Source organism: Lactuca serriola, chromosome 3, assembly GCF_051521515.1.
Source record: "Lactuca serriola cultivar US96UC23 chromosome 3, Lser_US96UC23_V15, whole genome shotgun sequence".
Taxonomy (NCBI): domain Eukaryota; kingdom Viridiplantae; phylum Streptophyta; class Magnoliopsida; order Asterales; family Asteraceae; genus Lactuca; species Lactuca serriola.
The window spans coordinates 55260984-55280300 of NC_136410.1; the positions used below are offsets into that span (position 1 = coordinate 55260984).

General features: G+C 38.6%; 2 protein-coding genes and 1 non-coding gene across 3 annotated transcripts; all 3 read right to left on the minus strand.

The window, feature by feature from the left end:
- Positions 1-667: 667 nt before the first annotated feature.
- On the minus strand, positions 668-3906 carry LOC145092305 (external alternative NAD(P)H-ubiquinone oxidoreductase B1, mitochondrial-like). Its single transcript, XM_079030234.1, has 8 exons — positions 3706-3906; positions 3052-3325; positions 2752-2955; positions 2420-2670; positions 2009-2333; positions 1472-1735; positions 1128-1369; positions 668-1049 (listed from the first exon to the last, which is right to left on the minus strand). The coding sequence occupies exons 1-8, from the start codon at positions 3783-3785 to the stop codon at positions 962-964; spliced, it is 1728 nt and encodes a 575-aa protein (XP_078886360.1). The 5' UTR covers positions 3786-3906; the 3' UTR covers positions 668-961.
- Positions 3907-16169: 12263 nt separating this feature from the next.
- On the minus strand, positions 16170-16242 carry TRNAE-CUC (transfer RNA glutamic acid (anticodon CUC)). The gene has a single exon. It is a non-coding gene; the product is annotated as a tRNA-Glu (tRNA).
- A 731-nt stretch (positions 16243-16973) lies between these two features.
- LOC145092306 (cell division cycle 20.2, cofactor of APC complex-like) lies at positions 16974-19194 on the minus strand. Its single transcript, XM_079030235.1, has 5 exons — positions 18769-19194; positions 18375-18647; positions 18016-18285; positions 17348-17929; positions 16974-17252 (listed from the first exon to the last, which is right to left on the minus strand). The coding sequence occupies exons 1-5, from the start codon at positions 18862-18864 to the stop codon at positions 17109-17111; spliced, it is 1365 nt and encodes a 454-aa protein (XP_078886361.1). The 5' UTR covers positions 18865-19194; the 3' UTR covers positions 16974-17108.
- Between the last annotated feature and the right edge of the window lie 123 nt (positions 19195-19317).

Sequence of the window (19317 nt, forward strand, 5' to 3'; positions counted from 1 at the left end):
AAAGTGCAGGAGTTTATATGCTTTCCAAGTTTTCGTAAATTGCAAGTTACTCCCCATTCCTTTCGAAAATCTCGCTTTTACAATTGTGTAAACTTGTTGAAAATAGAATAAAAGTTATGGTTAATATGGGGAGTGTTTTAACGGTTTCAAGGAGATACTTTTGGTGATATATTTTTGAATAAAAAAATTAATTATATAGTAGATTTTTACGAAGAACTTTCAATTCACATCGATGTGGGAATGGAAACGAAATCTGTTAAAGCTCACTTTTCTTTTATCTCTGCTAAATACTTTGATTTCTTTTTCTGCCAGACATTCGTAACTGAATGTCAAGTATAGTTCGACAGCCTTTTTTTTTAGAAATGGAACTAGTTTAGAAAATATTCGTCAACCTTAGTTATGATTTATGAATAGGTTTTAGGTTTATGTTTATCCTAGAATATGATTTATAGAAATATTACATATTACTTATTTGACTTTATCAATCATGAGATTTCAAACTTAATAGATCATTATATATTTAGTTTTAGTTCTTCCCTTTATCATGATCATTGATAACCCTAGATTAAATGACAATGTTACAGAATTCTTTGAGTTTAGACTAAATGACAATGTTGCAGTCTTGTTCAACAGTTTACACATATTAAAGAATGTAATAAAAAAAAACTAAAAGAACTCATTTTCTCATAACAAACAAGTCTTCGTGATTATATAAAAATCACAATAACAATAAATGTATTCAAACTTAAAATGGAAAAACATGAACGTTGCTGAAGCAGACATCAGTAAATATCATATTTTTTGAAAGATCCTGGTTTCACATTTACATAAGAAACACGAAAACATCTTGACATTTCAGCTTGTGAGGGTCAACGAGGAAAGTTGTCACACAACACACAACACTTTTGCTTCCATTTTATATCCATCCAACAAGTTAACCCAATGTGAAAGCCCACATGATTCAAATTCGACTCGAGTCTCTACCAAAAATGTATCTCCTCGTCCAATCAAATACAACCAACACCCTTGTCCTCCAGCTCACTTGTTTGCTGAAAATGAACGTAACAATTTATCATATAGTGGAGTTTTCTCTCTAGAGGCAAATAGTGAAGGAAAACTTTGATTACCTTGCATAAACAGAGTACCAAAGCCACTGTGTGCTTCGACCCACTGAAACCCAATCTCCCGGGAGTTCAGCTGCAGCCTGTTCACCACCTAAAGGTGCAAATGATCCCAAATGCTTATACCTAAATGGAATAAATTCATGTCTCCCTTCACTCTTAAACCGGAGAGGACCTTCTGGTTGAAAATTAGCCAACTCCCGCTTGTTAAAGCAACTTGACAAATATGTCCCTTGTTGTGCAGCAACCTTTTACAAGATTTCATTAAAATAAAGCAAGCACTTATCCCTTTTATCTCTTTTACTTTAAATAAAAATTTTAAAAGAAAAGAAAAAAGGTTAAAAGATTACCTGAGCTGTTGCAGGAAGACTTTTCATTTGAGAATCTACCTGACAAAGAGCTAATTTGAAGTCTTCAATATCAACTTCCTTCCTTGCATTTCCTTGTGGATCTTTTAAAAGATCTGTCACACTCGAAAGATGCTGACTCTGCAAATGGAGATTCACTTGGGGATAACGAATTAATATGTCATCAATAATATCCTGAAATTCCTCCACAATTAGTGTGCCCGAGTTATCCTTGTCAGCTGCCTTGAATATAGCAGCAATATCCGACTACAACAGATAACATATGATGTAAAATTAATGTTGAGATATGTTAGCTAATATGAATGAATGAATGATTTGAGAGATTTGTCTATGTGATTGTAATAATTTATCATATGGTGAATGGTTCTTTGTGGTTTTTCTCTGGTTTTGGAGTTTCTATGTATATTCTTGTGTTCAATTTTTCTATATTATTTTTCGTCGGAGAGGTTGTTGGGAATCCTTGAGGCCATTTTCCAAACAGATATAATTTATCGGTGAATGGGGTTATGGGGACAATACCATGACTTTGCGTTGAACCAGTGTGGCACAATCACCGATAGCATAAACATCTTCACATCCTTTTACTCGCAACCATTCATCTGTAGCTAAAACCCGTCTTTTTCCCTGTCCAATTTGGTCCATGAAGTCCTTCACAACGGGTCGGGTCGCAACTCCGGTTGACCAAAGAACCATTCCATGAGGTATGGATACTTTTTCACTCGTGGCTTTGACTTCCATGTTGACCTCCTTATCAGTTACACTTATAACCCGGCATCCAGTATTTACATCAATACCATCCCTAGCAAATTTTGTTTCAGCAAATGAGCTGATTCTACTATCATACCTATCAACATAACAACACAAAATTCAAGTATTAAGTTTCAAAAACATAAATGAGATGAAAGATGTAAGGGTATACAATATACTTACGTGTTCAAAATATGATCACCGGATTGGATGATGGTTATTCTAACCTTATCTTTAACCATGGGATATAATTTTGCTAAATCTTCATGAACAAAGTCATGTAGTTCTGCTGCAAATTCTACCCCTGTGGGCCCCCCTCCTACTATTACAAAATGAAGATTTGTTCTTCGTTCTTCTTCAGTCAACCCTGGGAGGATAGCATTTTCAAAACAATCTATTACACTTGTACGAATCTTTTGAGCATCTTCAACTTCCTGTTTAATAGTTCATGCCATTTTGAGCAAAACAATACATAAACTTTGAATAATTAAAAAAAAAAAAAAAAGGATTGTCACCTTTAGAAAATGGCAATGCTCCTTGACACCAGGGGTATTAAAGGTATTTACTTCTGCGCCCGTTGCAACGACCAAATAGTCATAATCAATAGAAAACTCTTTTTTTCCCATGTTTGCTTCAATGGTGGATCGACAAGATACTTTCTTGTTTGCTGCATCAATCTTGGTGCATTCTGCTTCCCAAAACTGAATTTCTCCCTTTTTCTATCAAGAACAAGCACCAAAAGTTACAAAATTTGGAAAGTGAGATCAATAGATGATACATGTTTCTAATCTAATTTAAGAACACGTGCTAGTTACCTTTTTAATGATGTTACGAATGGGTTCCACAATGCTACGTGCTTCAACTGTTCCACATGTAACACTAGGTAACAAAGGAGTGAAAGCAAAATAGTTTCTAGGAGAAACCACTTGAACATCATATGAAGAAATATCCAAATCCTTAAGGAAACTTATACTAGCCCATCCTGTTCCAAGTACAACCACTTTTTTCTTTTTTGGTAATTTTTCAAGTTCTGTGCTTTTTGGAGCACTGCTTGATTGTGATTCAGAGTAAGCAACAAGGCCCCCACTACTGCAGATATCAACATACAACGATAATCAAATGCATATTCAAATTATGAAAGGAATGACCTAACAGAATTTCAATACTTGAATATCATTTAAGATTGCACTATAGCATTGCGATTGTAAAGATATGGGTAGATTTTATGATCGTTTCAGCTACAAGTATTAAAATCTATGAAATGAAGTGAACAAGATAATACATAGATACGTATGTCGAAAATCACCTGATCTAGCTGGATAATCAGCTCAAATCTAGACACTAATTCGATCATACATATGATATATTTAGACCGAACAATTAACAGATGCAAAAAGAAGAAAACCTAATTCTGAGGAGGTATCCGGTAAAATAACAAATTACAGAAAATAGTGAAATTGAGAAAGAACCTGAGAGAGAAAACGACGAGAATCTTAGAGGAAGAAGGGAAGCCATTAAAAGCTCTGTTTAGATAAGAGAAGAGCGTCATGTTGAATTCTGTGTTTGGTTAGATCTCTCTCACATGTCACATGGCAGTGAAGATGGAAGTCTTGTGTTACAGCGGTTGAAAATGGATTTTGACCTTTCCGACTTTTACTTAAAGGCTTCCCCTTTTTGTCGTGAGCAAGACACGTTACATTTGATGGGTTACTTTACCTGCGAATAAATGGCAAACCATGTATTCCTCATGTAAATGTTTGTTTATGAGTTTGGCGTTGAATGAATACGAAATTAAGCATTAAATAATTTATTGCTTTTAGTAATTACCAAGGTCCAAGAACATTGGAATATAATATAAAAGTGTTTAGATCAATAAGTAGTTAGAATCATTACAAATAAACAAACGTGTATAACGTGTTATGTTTAGTCATTGACAACAAAAACATATCCATCGAAGTCCAGGTCCAGGGGTGATGTTATGGTGGGCCGGTGGGGCCGACATGTCCAAAAAAATATATTAAAATTTTTACTTTTATCAAAAAATGATTATTAATTTTGATCTTAAAAAAAATAGCAAAAGTGTAATCTAGAAGTTGTAAGATCTTGCTTTGAGAAAGTAAAACGAAAGAAGTCAATTGGAAAATGAAAAGATAATTGTGTCTTTATCCAACTTGGCTATTCTGCTGCCTCGCCGTCATCTGTACTAGAGTTGAATCTAATGTCTTTGGTTTGGCCTAACTCATATTTTAATAGGGCCCTAAATAGTAACCATGCCAACCATGATAGGCTTTTAGACCTTCATGGTCTAGAAATCAAATCAGAGGTTCGAGTTTTTTGTGGGATTACTTGGGCTGAACTTGGTGCAGGTGAAAAGTAATCAAAAATAGCAATATACCTTCATCTTTAGTCTTGCCTAGTCACTAAGATTGTGTTTTTTGAACTTATAAATTGTTTGAACTTGTTTAGCAAGATCTTTAATTGGTATTTAGCCACTGTGTATGGGAAAGCTTGCAAAATGGCCTATAGTGGCATTTTTGTAATTTTAGGCTAAGATCTAGTACGTTAGGCGTACGTTGCATACGCAAGGCGTACATACGATGGCTTAGTACGATGGGCTACATCGTGAATGCATGGCGTATGTCCGAGGGTTTTAAACCCTAAAATTTAGGGTTTGGACCCTATTTAAGCATCTTTACGACCTCCAACCTTATCTCTCATCAGCCTCCAACACCTTCATACGATTTTAGCAAACCCTAGCCACTTGTTTGAGCATCCTTGACCTTGTGTGTGTGTTTTGGTGGTCTTGAAGGAGAAAGAAGGAAGTAGAACCACCTTGGAAACTTGAAGAAGCTTTGGATGTGGGATCTTCACCTCTCTAGCAACCTCCAAGAGGTATAAAGTTCTAAATTTGGCTTGTATTTCTTTAGATCTAGCTAAGTTCTTGATTCATGAGCTTTTTGTCCCAAGTCTTGACCTTTTTGGAATATGGCATGCTCTAGTCCATTCTAATTGTCCTTTATGATGTTTTGAGGGGTTTACAAGCATAAAAATAGGGTTTTGGCTCTTAATCCTTCTCCATGTATGTGTTTGTTTGTCTTAATGGATTAAGAGGATTGGTTTTTAGCAATTAGCACTTATTAGCCATGCAAGACCATAAAGTTGGAAACTTTATGGTTAAGGATGATATTTGGGACTTGGATATGCAATTTGGTCATAATAGCTTAAGTATTAAGATCTTAACTCGTTAAGAAGAAGACCAGCTGCATACGCTAGGCGTATCAAATTGTTGGATTAGTGTCTAAGCCCGTAACCATATTTGGTAAGTACTTGACCCGGTTATGCATGGTCCTTTTAGGTTGCCTTCACCAAAGCAACTTGACTAGAGAAATGATAGAGAAAGAGGTTATTATGGTTTATTAATATATTATAAGAATAATATATTAAAAGAGAAATCATATTAGTTTAGTTGACATTGGTCAAGAATTAATTTTGTGATTAAAAGAAGTTAACTAAACTAAGGGGGCTGAATTGTAATTATGTGATAGTTGCAAAATAGGGCAATGGATGCCCTATGGATAGGGTGGACGAATTCAAGGAGATAAGGCCCTAGAATTCGTCCATGATAAGGTTTCTAGGGTTATCCTTTGGACTACTTGGTGGACAAGTAATCAGATAAGGATAAGGACTGAAACCCTAATCCTTACACCTATATAAGGCGCGATTGGTTGCGAAGGGCTTTACTCAAACTCCTGGAGTTGACTACGATGAGACATTCTCACCAGTTGTGAAAATAAAGTCTATTAGAGTAATGTTGGCCATTGCTGCATTTCATGATTATGAAATATGGCAAATGGATGTCAAAACCGCTTTCCTTAATGGGAAGTTGGTTGAGGATGTTTACATGGCTCAGCCAGAGGGTTTTGTCAATGTTTAAGCATCCTAATAGAGTGTGTAAGCTTGAGAAGTCCATTTACGGACTTAAGCAAGCGTCTCGCAGATGGAATCTTTGTTTCGACGAGAAAGTCAAAGAGTTTGGATTTCTGCGAAGCGAAAATGAATCATGTGTATATGTCAAAGCCAGTGGGAGTATAGTGAGGTTCCTCGTATTGTATGTCGATGACATACTACTCATAGGAAACGACATCCCGACACTGCAGGAAATTAAATCCTGGCTCGGGAAGTGCTTCGCTATGAAGGACCTAGGAGAATGTAACATCCCAAAAATACGAGCCAAAAATTTCATTTTTAAAACATGTACTTAGCAAAACATTAGGAATAAAACGTTCAACGATCATATCATTTCACAAAAGATATTGCATGTCTGGAAAACATTTTTATAAAACATAAAAGTGTCAGAGTACAAATCCCTAGGAAGATCTCATAATGCGGAAAGCAAAGCACGTGTGTGATGTACCGCTACCGCGCCAGCTCCTTCCCCTTCGAAGAAGAGGTACCTGAAACCAAAACTGAAAACTATAAGCACGAAGCTTAGTGAGTTCCCCCACTGTACCACATACCGAATAATCACATAACATACATATACTGTCGGGCATATCTGGGTGCCCGACCTACCCCTTCGGTCCTCTCGACCGGATACTGACTAGCATATCTGGATGCTGGTCTCCCCTTCGGTCCTTACGACCGGATATTGCCGGGCATATCTGGGTGCCCGATCTACCCCTTCGGTCCTTACGACCGGATACTGCCAGGCATATCTGGGTGCCCGACCTACCCCTTCGGTCCTTACGACCGGATACTGGGGACTATTTCACCCCTTACTACTACCACATAACACATAGCACATAATCATATCATACTAGCACATAAACATATTACAGGTAGTAACAACCATAGATGAATATCACATATATAATCATCTATCATACAACTCCTACTGGTGGGCCGACATTGTGGCCGTATACCCACCGCTACTGGAAGGTAACTCACCTCAAAGTAGCTGCTGATCTGGGTGGGAACTGACTGTCTGCTATTGCTGCTGCCCCAGAAATCCTCCGGCTATAATCCCCACAAAACACTCAGTCAAATACTGCTAATAGACCTTAGGGTAAAATGACCATTTACCCCTAATCAAGCCAAGAGTCAAAGTCAAAGTCAACTTCCAGTTGACCTGACTCGCCGAGTTGGCTTGCCAACTCGCCGAGTCCCTGTCCCTTAGTCTGACCATAAATCCTTCTCTACTCGTCGAGTTAGGCATTGACTCGACGAGTTCTCCTTCTAAACCCAAGGCCAATAGTCCTTCATCCTACTCGCCGAGTTGTATGAACAACTCGCCGAGTTCATCTTCATCCGAAGAACACTCTATGCTGTGACTCGCCGAGTTGTATGAACAACTCGCCGAGTCATGGCATTGACTCGCCGAGTTACTTCATGAGTGAGTCTGGCTTCCGACCCACTGAGTCATATCCCACGACTCACTACTCCACCCCGTAAACACGAAAAAGGGGGAAAACTCAGGGACTCGCGACTCGACTCGTCGAGTCCGATGAACGACTCGCCGAGTCTGTCACATGCAAAAACTATATACTCTATCTTGCTTGAATCCAACTCAGATTCATAGATATGGGTTTCTAGGGCATGAATAACACGTAAAGTTTCCAACTTTACGTGTAAATAATCACCAATGAAGGTTTTAGGGCTCAAAATGCACCAAAAGAGTATATCTAGGGCTTTCATGCAATATGGCTCCATAAAGGCAATAGATCCAAGCTCCTGGAGCTCAATCATGCCTAGATCTAGAGGCTAACAACTTATTACAAACCATAATGCACAATCAAGCTTGGGGAAAGGCTCAAGAAGGACTTTCATGGAGCTAAAAGGGACTATTTGTAGCACCCGATTCCTGGTACGTAAATGTTATTTGAGTATTTCCTTTCTTTTAGCCTTGGACTCGGCGAGTCATAGGTCCGACTCGTCGAGTGGATGCGGGACCCGGGACACGTTTAAGTTGGCGACTCGGCGAGTCCATATCCTGGACTCGGTGAGTCACAGTTGTTGGATGAAACCCTAAGTTTCAGGGGTTGCACCCTATTTAAAGGACTTATCCGCCCAGGCCAGCCCCCATTCTCTCCCTAGAAGCTCCCAACCCTCGTTCTAAGCTTGTTCCTTGAGAGTTTGAGGCTATTGTGTGTGTTCTTGAAGGTTTTGAGGAAGAAGGGGAAGTAGATCAAGAGGAAGGAAAGGAATCCAGGCATCTTTGCACTCTTTCAGCAGTTCCTTTGAGGTATAATCCGTTTTTCCCCTGTTTCTATGCTTATTACTTCATGTAAGTCATTCTTGAGCCAAACCCCAAGTTTGTATGTGCAAATTACTTCGTAATAGGTTGATTGGCCCTTAGATCCAGGCAAGATTGAGCTCCAGGAGCTCAGATCTGTTAGCTTTATGGCCCCATGTTGCTTGTTCACCCTAGATCTACCCTTTTGAGGCATTTTGAGCCCTAAAATCCATATCGGTGAATATCCACACGTAAAGTTGGAAACTTTACGTGTGATTCGTGTCCTAGAAGTCCAGATCTGTGAATGGCATGGACTGGAATCGAGCAAATCTGTGTATTTAGTGGGTGTATGGCAACGACTCGGCGAGTCGTTCATATGACTCGGCGAGTCTGTTCGCGAGTCTCCGAGTTTGTCCCCTTTTCGTAGTGTCGAGTGAGCAGTGAGTCACGGGGTGTGACTCAGTGAGTCGGAAGCCTAAATCATCTATGGAGGTACTCGGCGAGTCAATGCCCTGACTCGGCGAGTTTAAGGCAATCTCCTTAGATCAAGAACAGACTCGGCGAGTTGTTCATACAACTCGGCGAGTCGCAGCATAAGTGTTCTTCGGATGAAGATGGACTCGACGAGTTGTTCATACAACTCGTCGAGTCTTATCTTAAGTGTTCATCGGATGAAGATGAACTCGACGAGTTGTTCATACAACTCGGCGAGTAGGATGAAGGACTTGAATATTGGTTAAGAAGGTGAACCCGTCGAGTCGTCGCCTAACTCGACGAGTAGGATCGGGATTCAGGGTAGTCGTTTGCGTAGGGACTCGGCGAGTTGGAAAGCCAACTCGGCGAGTCGGGTCAACTGAAAGTTGACTCTGACTTTGACTTAGGGCAAGGTCAGGGGTAAAATGGTCATTTTACCCAAAGGTCAGTGAGGAGTGTTTGATTGAGTATATTGTGGGAATTGCAGCCGGAGGGTTTCCGGAGCAGCAGCAGCAGTAGTAGGTGATCAATTCCCACACAGACCAGCAGCTATTTCGAGGTGAGTTTCCTTTCCAGTAGGAACGGGTCTAAGGCACCAAGGCCGACCCGTGTAGACGAGATGCTAGTACTAGAGTGTGGGCCGAGCCCGTATCTCTGGGTTTAGTCAAGTATGATATATGTGTTAATATGATAGAGTTGCTTATACTTGTTGTCTGCGTGATACTTGTATGTTATGGGTTAGCGGTTGAGTGTGGGCAGGGCCCGTATCTCTCCAAGGTTGGAGTGTGGGCTAGGCCCGTATCTCCCAGATAGCGAAGTGTGGGCAGGGCCCGTATCTTCACAAGTGTGGGCGAGGCCCGTATCTCCCGGCTAGCGAAGTGTGGGCAGGGCCCGTATCTTCCCGAGTGTGGGCAAGGCCCGTAACTCCTAGCTGAACATTGGTTGTTATATGTTACATGGTATGGGGTATTATGGGGGAACTCACTAAGCTTTGTGCTTACAGTTTCAGTTTTGGTTTCAGGTACCTCCTCAGCTAGGGGAAAGGAGCCGGTGCGGTAGCAGCATGTCACACACACACTCCCTTGTTTCCGCAATTATGAGCTTCACTGGGATTGATACTCTGATATTTTGATTAATTGTATGTTTTGGTTTTCAGACATGGTTCACTTTATGTTGTGGTTGATCAAACGATGTTTTTTAGTTATTAATATTTTCTAAAGTAATGTTTTTAAAACAAAATTTTTGGTCGTGAAAAATTGGGTCGTTACACTATAAGCATGAAAACAAAGGGAAATCGAGTTATACCTCAAGGAAATCACTGAGATAACACAAAGATGCCTGACCTCCTCCTCCTCTTCTTGATCTACTCTCCTTCCCTCTCCAAATATTCAAGAAAACACACCAAAATGCTTCAAACTCACAAGGAACAAGGCTTGAACGAAGTATAGAGCTCTGAGGATGAAGGGGGCGAGCTTGGGGGAGGATAAGAGGGTTTAAATAGGGTGCAAACCTTTAAAATTTAGGGTTTCTTCAGACAGCGTGGACTCGCCGAGTCCAGAATGTGGACTCGCCGAGTCGCCAACTTAAACGTGCCCCCAAACCCGTCTCTACTCGGCGAGTCGGGCCTACAACTCGCCGAGTCCAAGGCTAAAATGTAAAATACTTGGATAAATTTTACGTACCAGAAACCAGGTGCTACAGAGAAGTTGCATATATTCTGGGAATAAAGATAATGAGAAACAGGAGTAAAAGACTAATAGGACTTAGTCAGAATACTTACTTGGACAAGGTACTAAAACATTTTAGTATGGAGAATTCCAAGAAAGGGGAGTTACCAATCCAAAGTAATGCCAAGTTGAGTAAGACTCAAAGTCTGAGTACCAAGGCCGAGATAGCATAAATGAGTCGAGTACCTTATGTTTCCGCAGTTGGCTCGATCATGTATGTTATGACTTGTACTCGCCCTGATGTGGCCTTCGCTTTGAGCATGGTCAGCAGATATCAAGGGAACCCTGGCAAAGCACATTGGACCACAGTCAAGAATATTCTTAAGTACCTTCGGAGGACCAATGAATGGTTTCTAGTCCTCGGTGGGAGTGATGACTTAAAAGTGCGAGGGTATAGTGACGCCGGTTTTCAGACCGATAGGGATAACTACCGTTTGCAGTCGGGATGGGTCTTTACCCTAAATGGAGGAGTAGCGACTTGGAAAAGTTCCAAGCAAGAGATAGTAGCTGATTCAATGTGCGAATCAGAGTACATTGCAGTGAGCGAAGCATCAAAATAGGCAATATGGCTGAAGAATTTCATTGGAGACCTTGGAGTTGTGCCAGCCATACAGGAGCCCATGAAATTTTTCCGTGATAATGAAGAAGCGGTTGCCTTGACCAAGGAACCGAGGGATCATGGTAGATCTCGACATATCGACAGAAAATATCATTTTATTCGACATCGGGTATAAGAAGGACTCATTGTAGTAAAGAGGGTATCGTCAGAGGATAACCCTGCAGATCCGCTTACGAAGGGACTGAGTAGGGTTAAGCATTTGCAACACGCTAGAAGCATTGGGCTGAATGACGATATTACATTAGATTAGATAGTTTAGAAACGTGTAATAGATAAATATAATTGACATTTGATGATTAAATAAAGGAGTATTATTTATAAGTAAAGTTACTGTCTTATGTTAATTGTTTAACTATTGTTTCACTTTGCATGTTTTGAATTCCTGAATAATTGATTTATTTAAGAATAATCGAATTATTCGAACGGTCCACAGTCGTTCATATGTTGGAAGTAGATATGAATGAAGATTGTCATAAATTGGTGTGTAGATTGTCTGAAAGGTATTAGACATAACAAAAGTTTGCTACAACATTCATGAGTGCTTATGAACAAGTTTTGAGCATTTGAATAAACCCACGTTTGCTGGAATCACTTCATGGAATTTATCACGAGTGATCGCAAGATGATAATATCATATGGTCTTAAAACCTAGATATATGGTTTATTGTTTGCTAATTGGTTGTGCATTGATAATGCGAAAACGCATCAGTAACTTGATGTTATAAAACTCATTGTTGTGTATGATTTGATTAGTGAATAGTAAATGCATATAAGTCGAAGTTTATATGTTCCTTTTATCCTAAGAGGATAAAAGCGATATCAGGGCCCTCGATGATTTGGTTTGACTTATGTGTCGGGCCTGGTCAGGACTAAATTGATGTGTTCGATTAAGTTCTATGTCAAACGAATATTAGATTGAGAAACAAACTGCTGGACAATAAGTATGACTATGTTCCCTTATCTAAAGGATATGCTGCTGATAGGTTCAGAGTTCGACATCGTCTTTGAGAGCTACGATTGCTAATCGAGTTGTACTTGCATTTATGGTTACTAGACTTATCTAAGTGGGAGACTGTTGGATTAGTGTCTAAGCCCGTAACCATATTTGGTAAGTACTTGACCCGGTTGTGCATGGTCCTTTTGGGTTGCCTTCACCAAAGCAACTTGACTGGAGAAATGATAGAGAAAGAGGTTATTATGGTTTATTAATATATTATAAGAATAATATATTAAAAGAGAAATCAAATTTTTTAGTTGACATTGGTCAAGAATTAATTAAGAATTAATTGTGTGATTAAAAGAAGTTAACTAAACTAGGGGGCTGAATTGTAATTATGTGATAGTTGCAAAACAGGGCAATGGATACCCTATGGATAGGGTGGATGAATTCAAGGAGATAAGGCCCTAGAATTCGTCCATGATAAGGTTTCTAGGGTTATCCTTTGGACTGCTTGGTGGGCAAGTAATCAGATAAGGATAAGGACTAAAACCCTAATCCCTACACCTATATAAGGACCCCTTGGCTTAGGAAAATCGGCCACTTAATCCTAAAATCTCTTAGAGCCGATTTTCTACCTCTCCCCTCTCTCTCTCTCTCTCTCTTGCCTCTCCATTTGCTCTTGGTGTTTGTGAGCCATTAGAGGTACTACACTTGTGGTACTTGATTTCAAAGACAAGAAGATTGAAGATTTGAGTTGTTATTACAATATAACAACAAGAGGTATGTAATCCCTTCTACTATCTAAATTTCAAAATACATAGGAGCATGCTAGGGTTCTTCTTGTGTTCATCATGTTGTGTATCTAATATTGAAAACATAGATCCAAATCTAGGGTTGCATGCACACATATGATTGTTTGTATAAAACCCATCACATATGGTACGTTGTGTGTGATGGGTTTTGGACATAAGAACTTTCCCTATGTGTACATACAACCCTATAGCTTGGATCTAGGTTTCACTAATTGAACATGCCATAATTCTAAGACTTTCATGGCTAGATCTAAGAACAAAAACATATGAAAAGAGATCTAGAATAATACCTTGAGTTACTTGCTTGAAACCTTCTTCTTCTTGGAGCTAAGAGTCACAAATGTCACTCCTCTAATGGCTTACAAACACCAACTAGCAAGAAGGTGACTTGAGAGAGATGAGGAAGAGGGAAGTCGGCTCTAGGGTTTCTCCAATCACAATAATGGCCGATTTCCTCAACCCTATGGGTCTATTTATACTGTGAGCTCCTAAGGTTTCACCTTAAAACCCTAATTGGATAACTTAGCCTCAAAGCAATCCAAATCCTTTTCTAGATAGGGCCTTGGACGATTTCTAGGTGATCCACATCCCTAAAATCGTCCAACCCATATCCCTAAGGGATATCAACTCAAAATACAACTTTCACACATTTGCAGTTTATATCCCTTTATTCAATTAATCTCTTTAAGTCACCAAATTAATTTCTAATTAATTTATGACTTATATTAATCAAATAATATTATTATTTCTATAACATATTATTCTTATAATACATTAATAATAATATCTCTTCTCTCTTAATCACCCTATCAAGTTGCTATGGTGAAGGCAACCCAAAAGGACCATGCACAATCGGATCAAGTACTTACCAAATATAGTTACAACCTTAGACACTAATCCAACAGTGTGTACGTGGTTCAAGCCCTGATTCCTCGGACAATGAGTACGCCCCACGTACATTTGAAGTACGCCCTGCGTACGAGGTTTGGGTCGACTCGGCTGACTTGACGCGACTGGGTTGACTCGAATGATTTGTTGATTTTGACCAAGGGTATTTTGGGGAATTTGTTATTAATTTATAATGGGAAATGTTTTGATTATTAGGAGTCAGGTAGAGCCGGTTGTCGGAGCAGAGATTCATTCAAACTGTATTCAGACTAACGTGAGTTTTCCTTACTATACGTATTGGTCGAAGGCACCAAGGCCGACCCATTGGATTAGATATCCTGATTTGTTGTATGTTGTTATACGAAGATATGTGGTTACTGGTTACGTGATTAGACTGGTAGATCTGTAGGACTACCTGTATTTGATGTTATTGATTGATAATGTTATATATCGACATTTTATGGGTTACTGGGTTGAGGCGGACTAGTTGATACTGAAGGCCAAGATACCCAGGGCGGTCCGGATAGACTGAAGGCCTGCAAGGCGGTCTAGTCAGGCTGAAGGCCCAAAGAGCGGTCCAAATAAGCTGAAGGCTCGGTGAGGCGGTTCAGTCATGTTGAAGGCTCTATATGCATGCCGTTGTTTGTTATGTTATGTGGTGGTACTTTGGGGGAACTCACTAAGCGTTGGCTTACAATGTTGGTTTTGTTTCAGGTACATATGAGGATCGTGACAAGGCGAAAGCGTGATCGTACACATCCTTCGGTTTTATAATTATTTGGATTTTTGGGACACTACGATTATTGAAAACACTTTTGAAGCAATGGTTTTGTAAACATTATGGATTGAATTGTTGTTTTTGAAAAAATTAAAATTTGTTGTGATTTTTGAGATATTACACCGTACCTCCGTATTCTCGAGTTCACATTTATCACTCGAACCTCCGTATTCCCGAGTTCACATTTATCACTCCGAGTGTGCACCCCCACACCTTTTGTCTCAGTTAGTAAATCCAGGTCAACCCATGTCATTATTAATAATAACTACAGTAAAAAAATGTTTATAACACTAAAATCACCAACATGATCGTTAACTAAATACTAATATATGGTGTGTGGGCAGTGAGCACTATCAACAAATGAAATACAATTGAATCCTAATCTCATCATTAGACAAACTACCTCATCCTAAAACACGTTATCAAGTCATAGCATTTAACATGTGGATCTACACGAAGCCACGCACATCAGTGTAACTCTCATCCTTCCTGGTATCGTACCTACAAATTTAGGAGTTGCATTTAGGTTCATGGATTCCTTTTACACGATTGGATGCTATAATAAAACACATAAAGCAAATAATATCATTTACACCATTTTAATAAAACAAATTTACATGCAATGATAAGTAGATAAATCACTATGGAACAATGATTTAAATAATCTAACGTTCTTATACATCCATTTTGAAAAAAAAAAGATTAGATCATAAAATAAGGCATTACAAAAGAATTCTTCTTACAATGTGAAACTCTTCTACATATGGTGTGCGACCTCGCGAAAGTATTCATAAAAACAATCATTCATATGTTTATTCTACTTGTTTTAGTATTTAACTAGTGTGTCATCATTAAATAATCATATGTAATGATTCTGAAGCAAAACAAGGATTAAAATCATTAAAAATCTTCACTGTGAAGTGTCATCATTTAACAATCAACCCTTTACTCTACTGTTTACAACTATGTAACAGAAGTGTCATCATTTAACAATCAAATACAATGATTGTGAAGCAAAATGAATACATAAAAACAATGCACCATAAGAATGTTCTTCATCTATTGAAAAATTATGCAATACTCTTCTAACATCCAAGCGACATTTCAACTCATGAAATGGAATAAACACGAGTACCAAAATAAAGATTAAACACGAGTACCAAAATAAAGATTAAAATTGATCTAATACAAGTTTGAAGTTGCAAAGTGCACACAAAATTTTCGACTCATGAAAAGTTGATCTAGTTTACACATATGCTTTCTAACATGGTGGACATTTCCTGAAAAATGGTTATGTTGTTAAATCCCTCCGTTAATTTTGGTAATTTTTATGATTCTCTATTTTAAATCATTGGTTAAAAGGATTGCATTTGTAATTTGCATTACGCAAGTAAAAGAGTTATGTCAAATTGATTCCATATATGAGCAGATGAAATAATAAGGCTCCGAACGCTTAAAAAAAGTTCCGTTGCCGGGACTTGAACCCGGGTCTCTCGGGTGAGAGCCGAGTATCCTAACCAACTAGACTACAACGGATTTGTTATGGGTTTGGATAAAATATAATTTGTTTAGTAATAGATTATTTTCGTTGAAGGAAACCATAAGGTGTTTTAGTACTTGAGTATTTGGAGCTCACGTGTTTACTCGTTGAAGGAATATATTATTAGTGTTTGGGTATTATGTTGTAAAAGTGATTATTGCAATTTGAAGTTATACTATTGGAACTAACTTAGTTAATTTCATTAATTACTAATCAGATTTGGATAAACATCTACAAAGTTGTTGCAATAAAGCCATAATTTAAAAGGCAGATAAATTAGTTACATAAACAAATAGATTAATCACATTTATAATATAGAAAAATTAGATATCAAAATCAAATTACACCATTAACTTAAAACATTTTAAAAGTAAACTTTAAATGAGCTTTGAAAACCTGTAATGCCATCAAAATGAAAGTTTCGCCTTTTTTGATAAAACTTAAAAACAACAGCAAAACCCCGAGTCTCAAGTGTAATATGGGTGTGCAGAAAGATTGTTTCCAAAGAAGTTTTAGCCTAAATCCTTCATCCACCAAGTAAAAAAAACATATTGCTTCTTTTGACCACTTCAACAAGTGTTTCATTATGCAACTTATAGAGATGGGATTCAACCCGAAAAATAAAACAATACTCCAACCAATTAAGAAATACTAGTATATATAGCATTAAAAAGAAAAACTCTGTTTAGGTAAAGCTATGAACAAACATATGAACACGACAACAACAGAGAAAAACAAGGTGTCTTGTGAATAACATAAACAAAGTTACTACAATTTACATAACTATCCTGACATCAATTTACATTTTGCATCAATGAAATACAATTCAAATTTATACATTTTGCATTAATGACTCTATCAATCAACGAATGCGGTTCAAGTGAGCAAATGGCTCAGTTGCAGCCTTGGGAGCGGCTTTGGCAGCTACTTCCGGGCTCCCAAAAACATTCCAAAATCTCAACGTCTCATCTCCTGCTGCAGATGCAACTGTACATCCATCCGGACTCTGTAAACATGTTATCATCATTGTTAATAAAAACTTACAAAAACAAATTCAACTACTCTCTACATTCTACAACAACTGTATACACATATATATACCTGTGCCATGAAAAGAACTCGTGATGTATGACCAGTGAGCTCCGCCATCTTAACCATGGATGGGTACTTCCAAAGAGTCAGTTGATTCTCCGTAAACCCATGCGAACTCAAAAGCTCCCGCTCATTTTTGTTCCATAAAAGCGCACAGACTTGTGACCCTGTGTTCACCGAGTTCAAACAAGCACCCGTGTGCGTGTTCCAAAACTTTATACACTTGTCCCCACCACCACCTCCGGATGCAAGCAAGTTCGCCTGAAACGGGCACCACGCAAGCGCCTTCACTGCAGCCGTGTGATCCTCGAGCCTGTGAAGCCATTGAGTCGGAGCATTAGCTGAAGCCATTGATCTGTCCCATATGTGAAGAAGGTTGTCGTTTCCACCACTAGCTAACTGTTGACCTGAAGCAGACCATTTCAACCCGCAAACTTCTTGGTGATGTCCGGTGTAGGTTTCGACTATATGTGATCTTATTCTGACGTCGTTGTTTACTATTCTCCCATCCATTCCTCCTGTGGTTAGAACATGGTTGTTCCAATCTAGGGCTCCAACTCGAGATTGGTGTCCACCTTTCAATGTACGCAACTGGAAAAATATTCACAAAACGTTAATGAAAGAAAACACAAGATCTGAGAATCGTAGTTTATTTATTGTCTTTATTTGATTATTACCAATCTGTTTGAGGTAGAATCCCAGAGTTGGATATCGGAATTGTTTAGGCCGATGGAGATGTGTTGACCATCGGGTGCCCATTTGACACTTGTAACAGGGCCAGCTTCGTCATCTACTGTAACGAGTTCAGAGGTGTTTCCATCTGTAGCGTCCCATAGATACACTGTGTTTCCTAAAGCGATAGCAAGGACATTGCTGCTTCCCCAATCCAATAAGTTTAGGTAGTAATCATCTACAAGATCTGGAGCATCCAATGTCCTTTCGGAAGTCTATATGTCCAAAACAGAAATGAGAAATTTAGTAGTTGAATTTGGATCTGAAAAGAAATGGGTTTTGTAAATGAATGGATGTTAATTACCTGAGGAATGTATCTACGAGCTTTTACTGGTTTTGATTGTTGAAAGGAAGTAGAGCAGTTGTTAGGAATGGCATCTGTGGGTGTTGGTGGCTTGTTTTTGAAAGCTAGAATCCTTGTTCTGTTCATGTTGAAGGTTTCTGCTAAATGCTTCCTGTATGCTTCCTTTGAAGGTGAGCTCGCCATTGGATTTTCCTTACCTTTTTTGGCTTCCGTTAGCATGTAATGAGCGTAATCAAAATCCATCGCTGATCTATTCGGTATGAATCTATCCAACTACACACAATCGATTAAAAAAAACCAATTCAGTAAACCACAATAAAACCATTGATTCCAGTAACCAACAATATAATCAACAAAATTAGATAATATTGTCAATGAAAAGAGAGGTGATTACGTTTTCTCTAGAATTTCTTCTTTGAAGGTATTGCTCCTTAAGGGGGCATCGTGAGTGTGACTTGGTAGCCGATGAACTTACAGATCCTGCATCCATAACGTTAGAAATAACAAGTATATATATAAAAAGTAAGATAAAGAAATCCAAAAATCCTGCAACACAAAGAGATTAGACGAAGAAGCTACGAACAGAAATCAGCAATTAAACGATAAAAGAATGGAAAAAGAAAATTAAAGAGCTTAGTGAGATCGTTAATTGCTAGAAAGCGATGCGAGAGCAGGATCAAGAGAGAGCGATTAATGCGTGTGTGATTAAGCAAATGAGCAATTAGGGGTTCATATATATGAAGAACTAGGGTTTTGATGGTGTTTTCTGGTGGTTTGCGGCGACGAAGATTAAACGGCTAGTAAAGGCTGGAATACAACCGTTGTAAATATTGTTACGGATATACCCTTGGCGGGGAGGGGACATTTGTAAACTGGCAGGGAAACACACCAATGGGCCAAGCCCAGAATTACGACCTCAATGCTCAAGACCATAAGGATGTTT

Bases quoted from the DNA above. Each gene is read 5' to 3' on its own strand.
- LOC145092305 (XM_079030234.1), bottom strand. From the start codon at position 3,785: ATGACGCTCTTCTCTTATCTAAACAGAGCTTTTAATGGCTTCCCTTCT. The intron at 3,326-3,705 runs GTTCTTTCTCAA...TGATATCTGCAG, and splicing joins CTCGTCGTTTTCTCTCTCAG to TAGTGGGGGCCTTGTTGCTT. The intron at 2,334-2,419 runs GTAAGTATATTG...TTATGTTGATAG, and splicing joins GGTGATCATATTTTGAACAC to GTATGATAGTAGAATCAGCT.
- LOC145092306 (XM_079030235.1), bottom strand. From the start codon at position 18,864: ATGGATGCAGGATCTGTAAGTTCATCGGCTACCAAGTCACACTCACGA. The intron at 18,648-18,768 runs GTAATCACCTCT...GATTGTGTGTAG, and splicing joins GAAGAAATTCTAGAGAAAAC to TTGGATAGATTCATACCGAA. The intron at 17,930-18,015 runs GTAATAATCAAA...ATATTTTTCCAG, and splicing joins ATTCTACCTCAAACAGATTG to TTGCGTACATTGAAAGGTGG.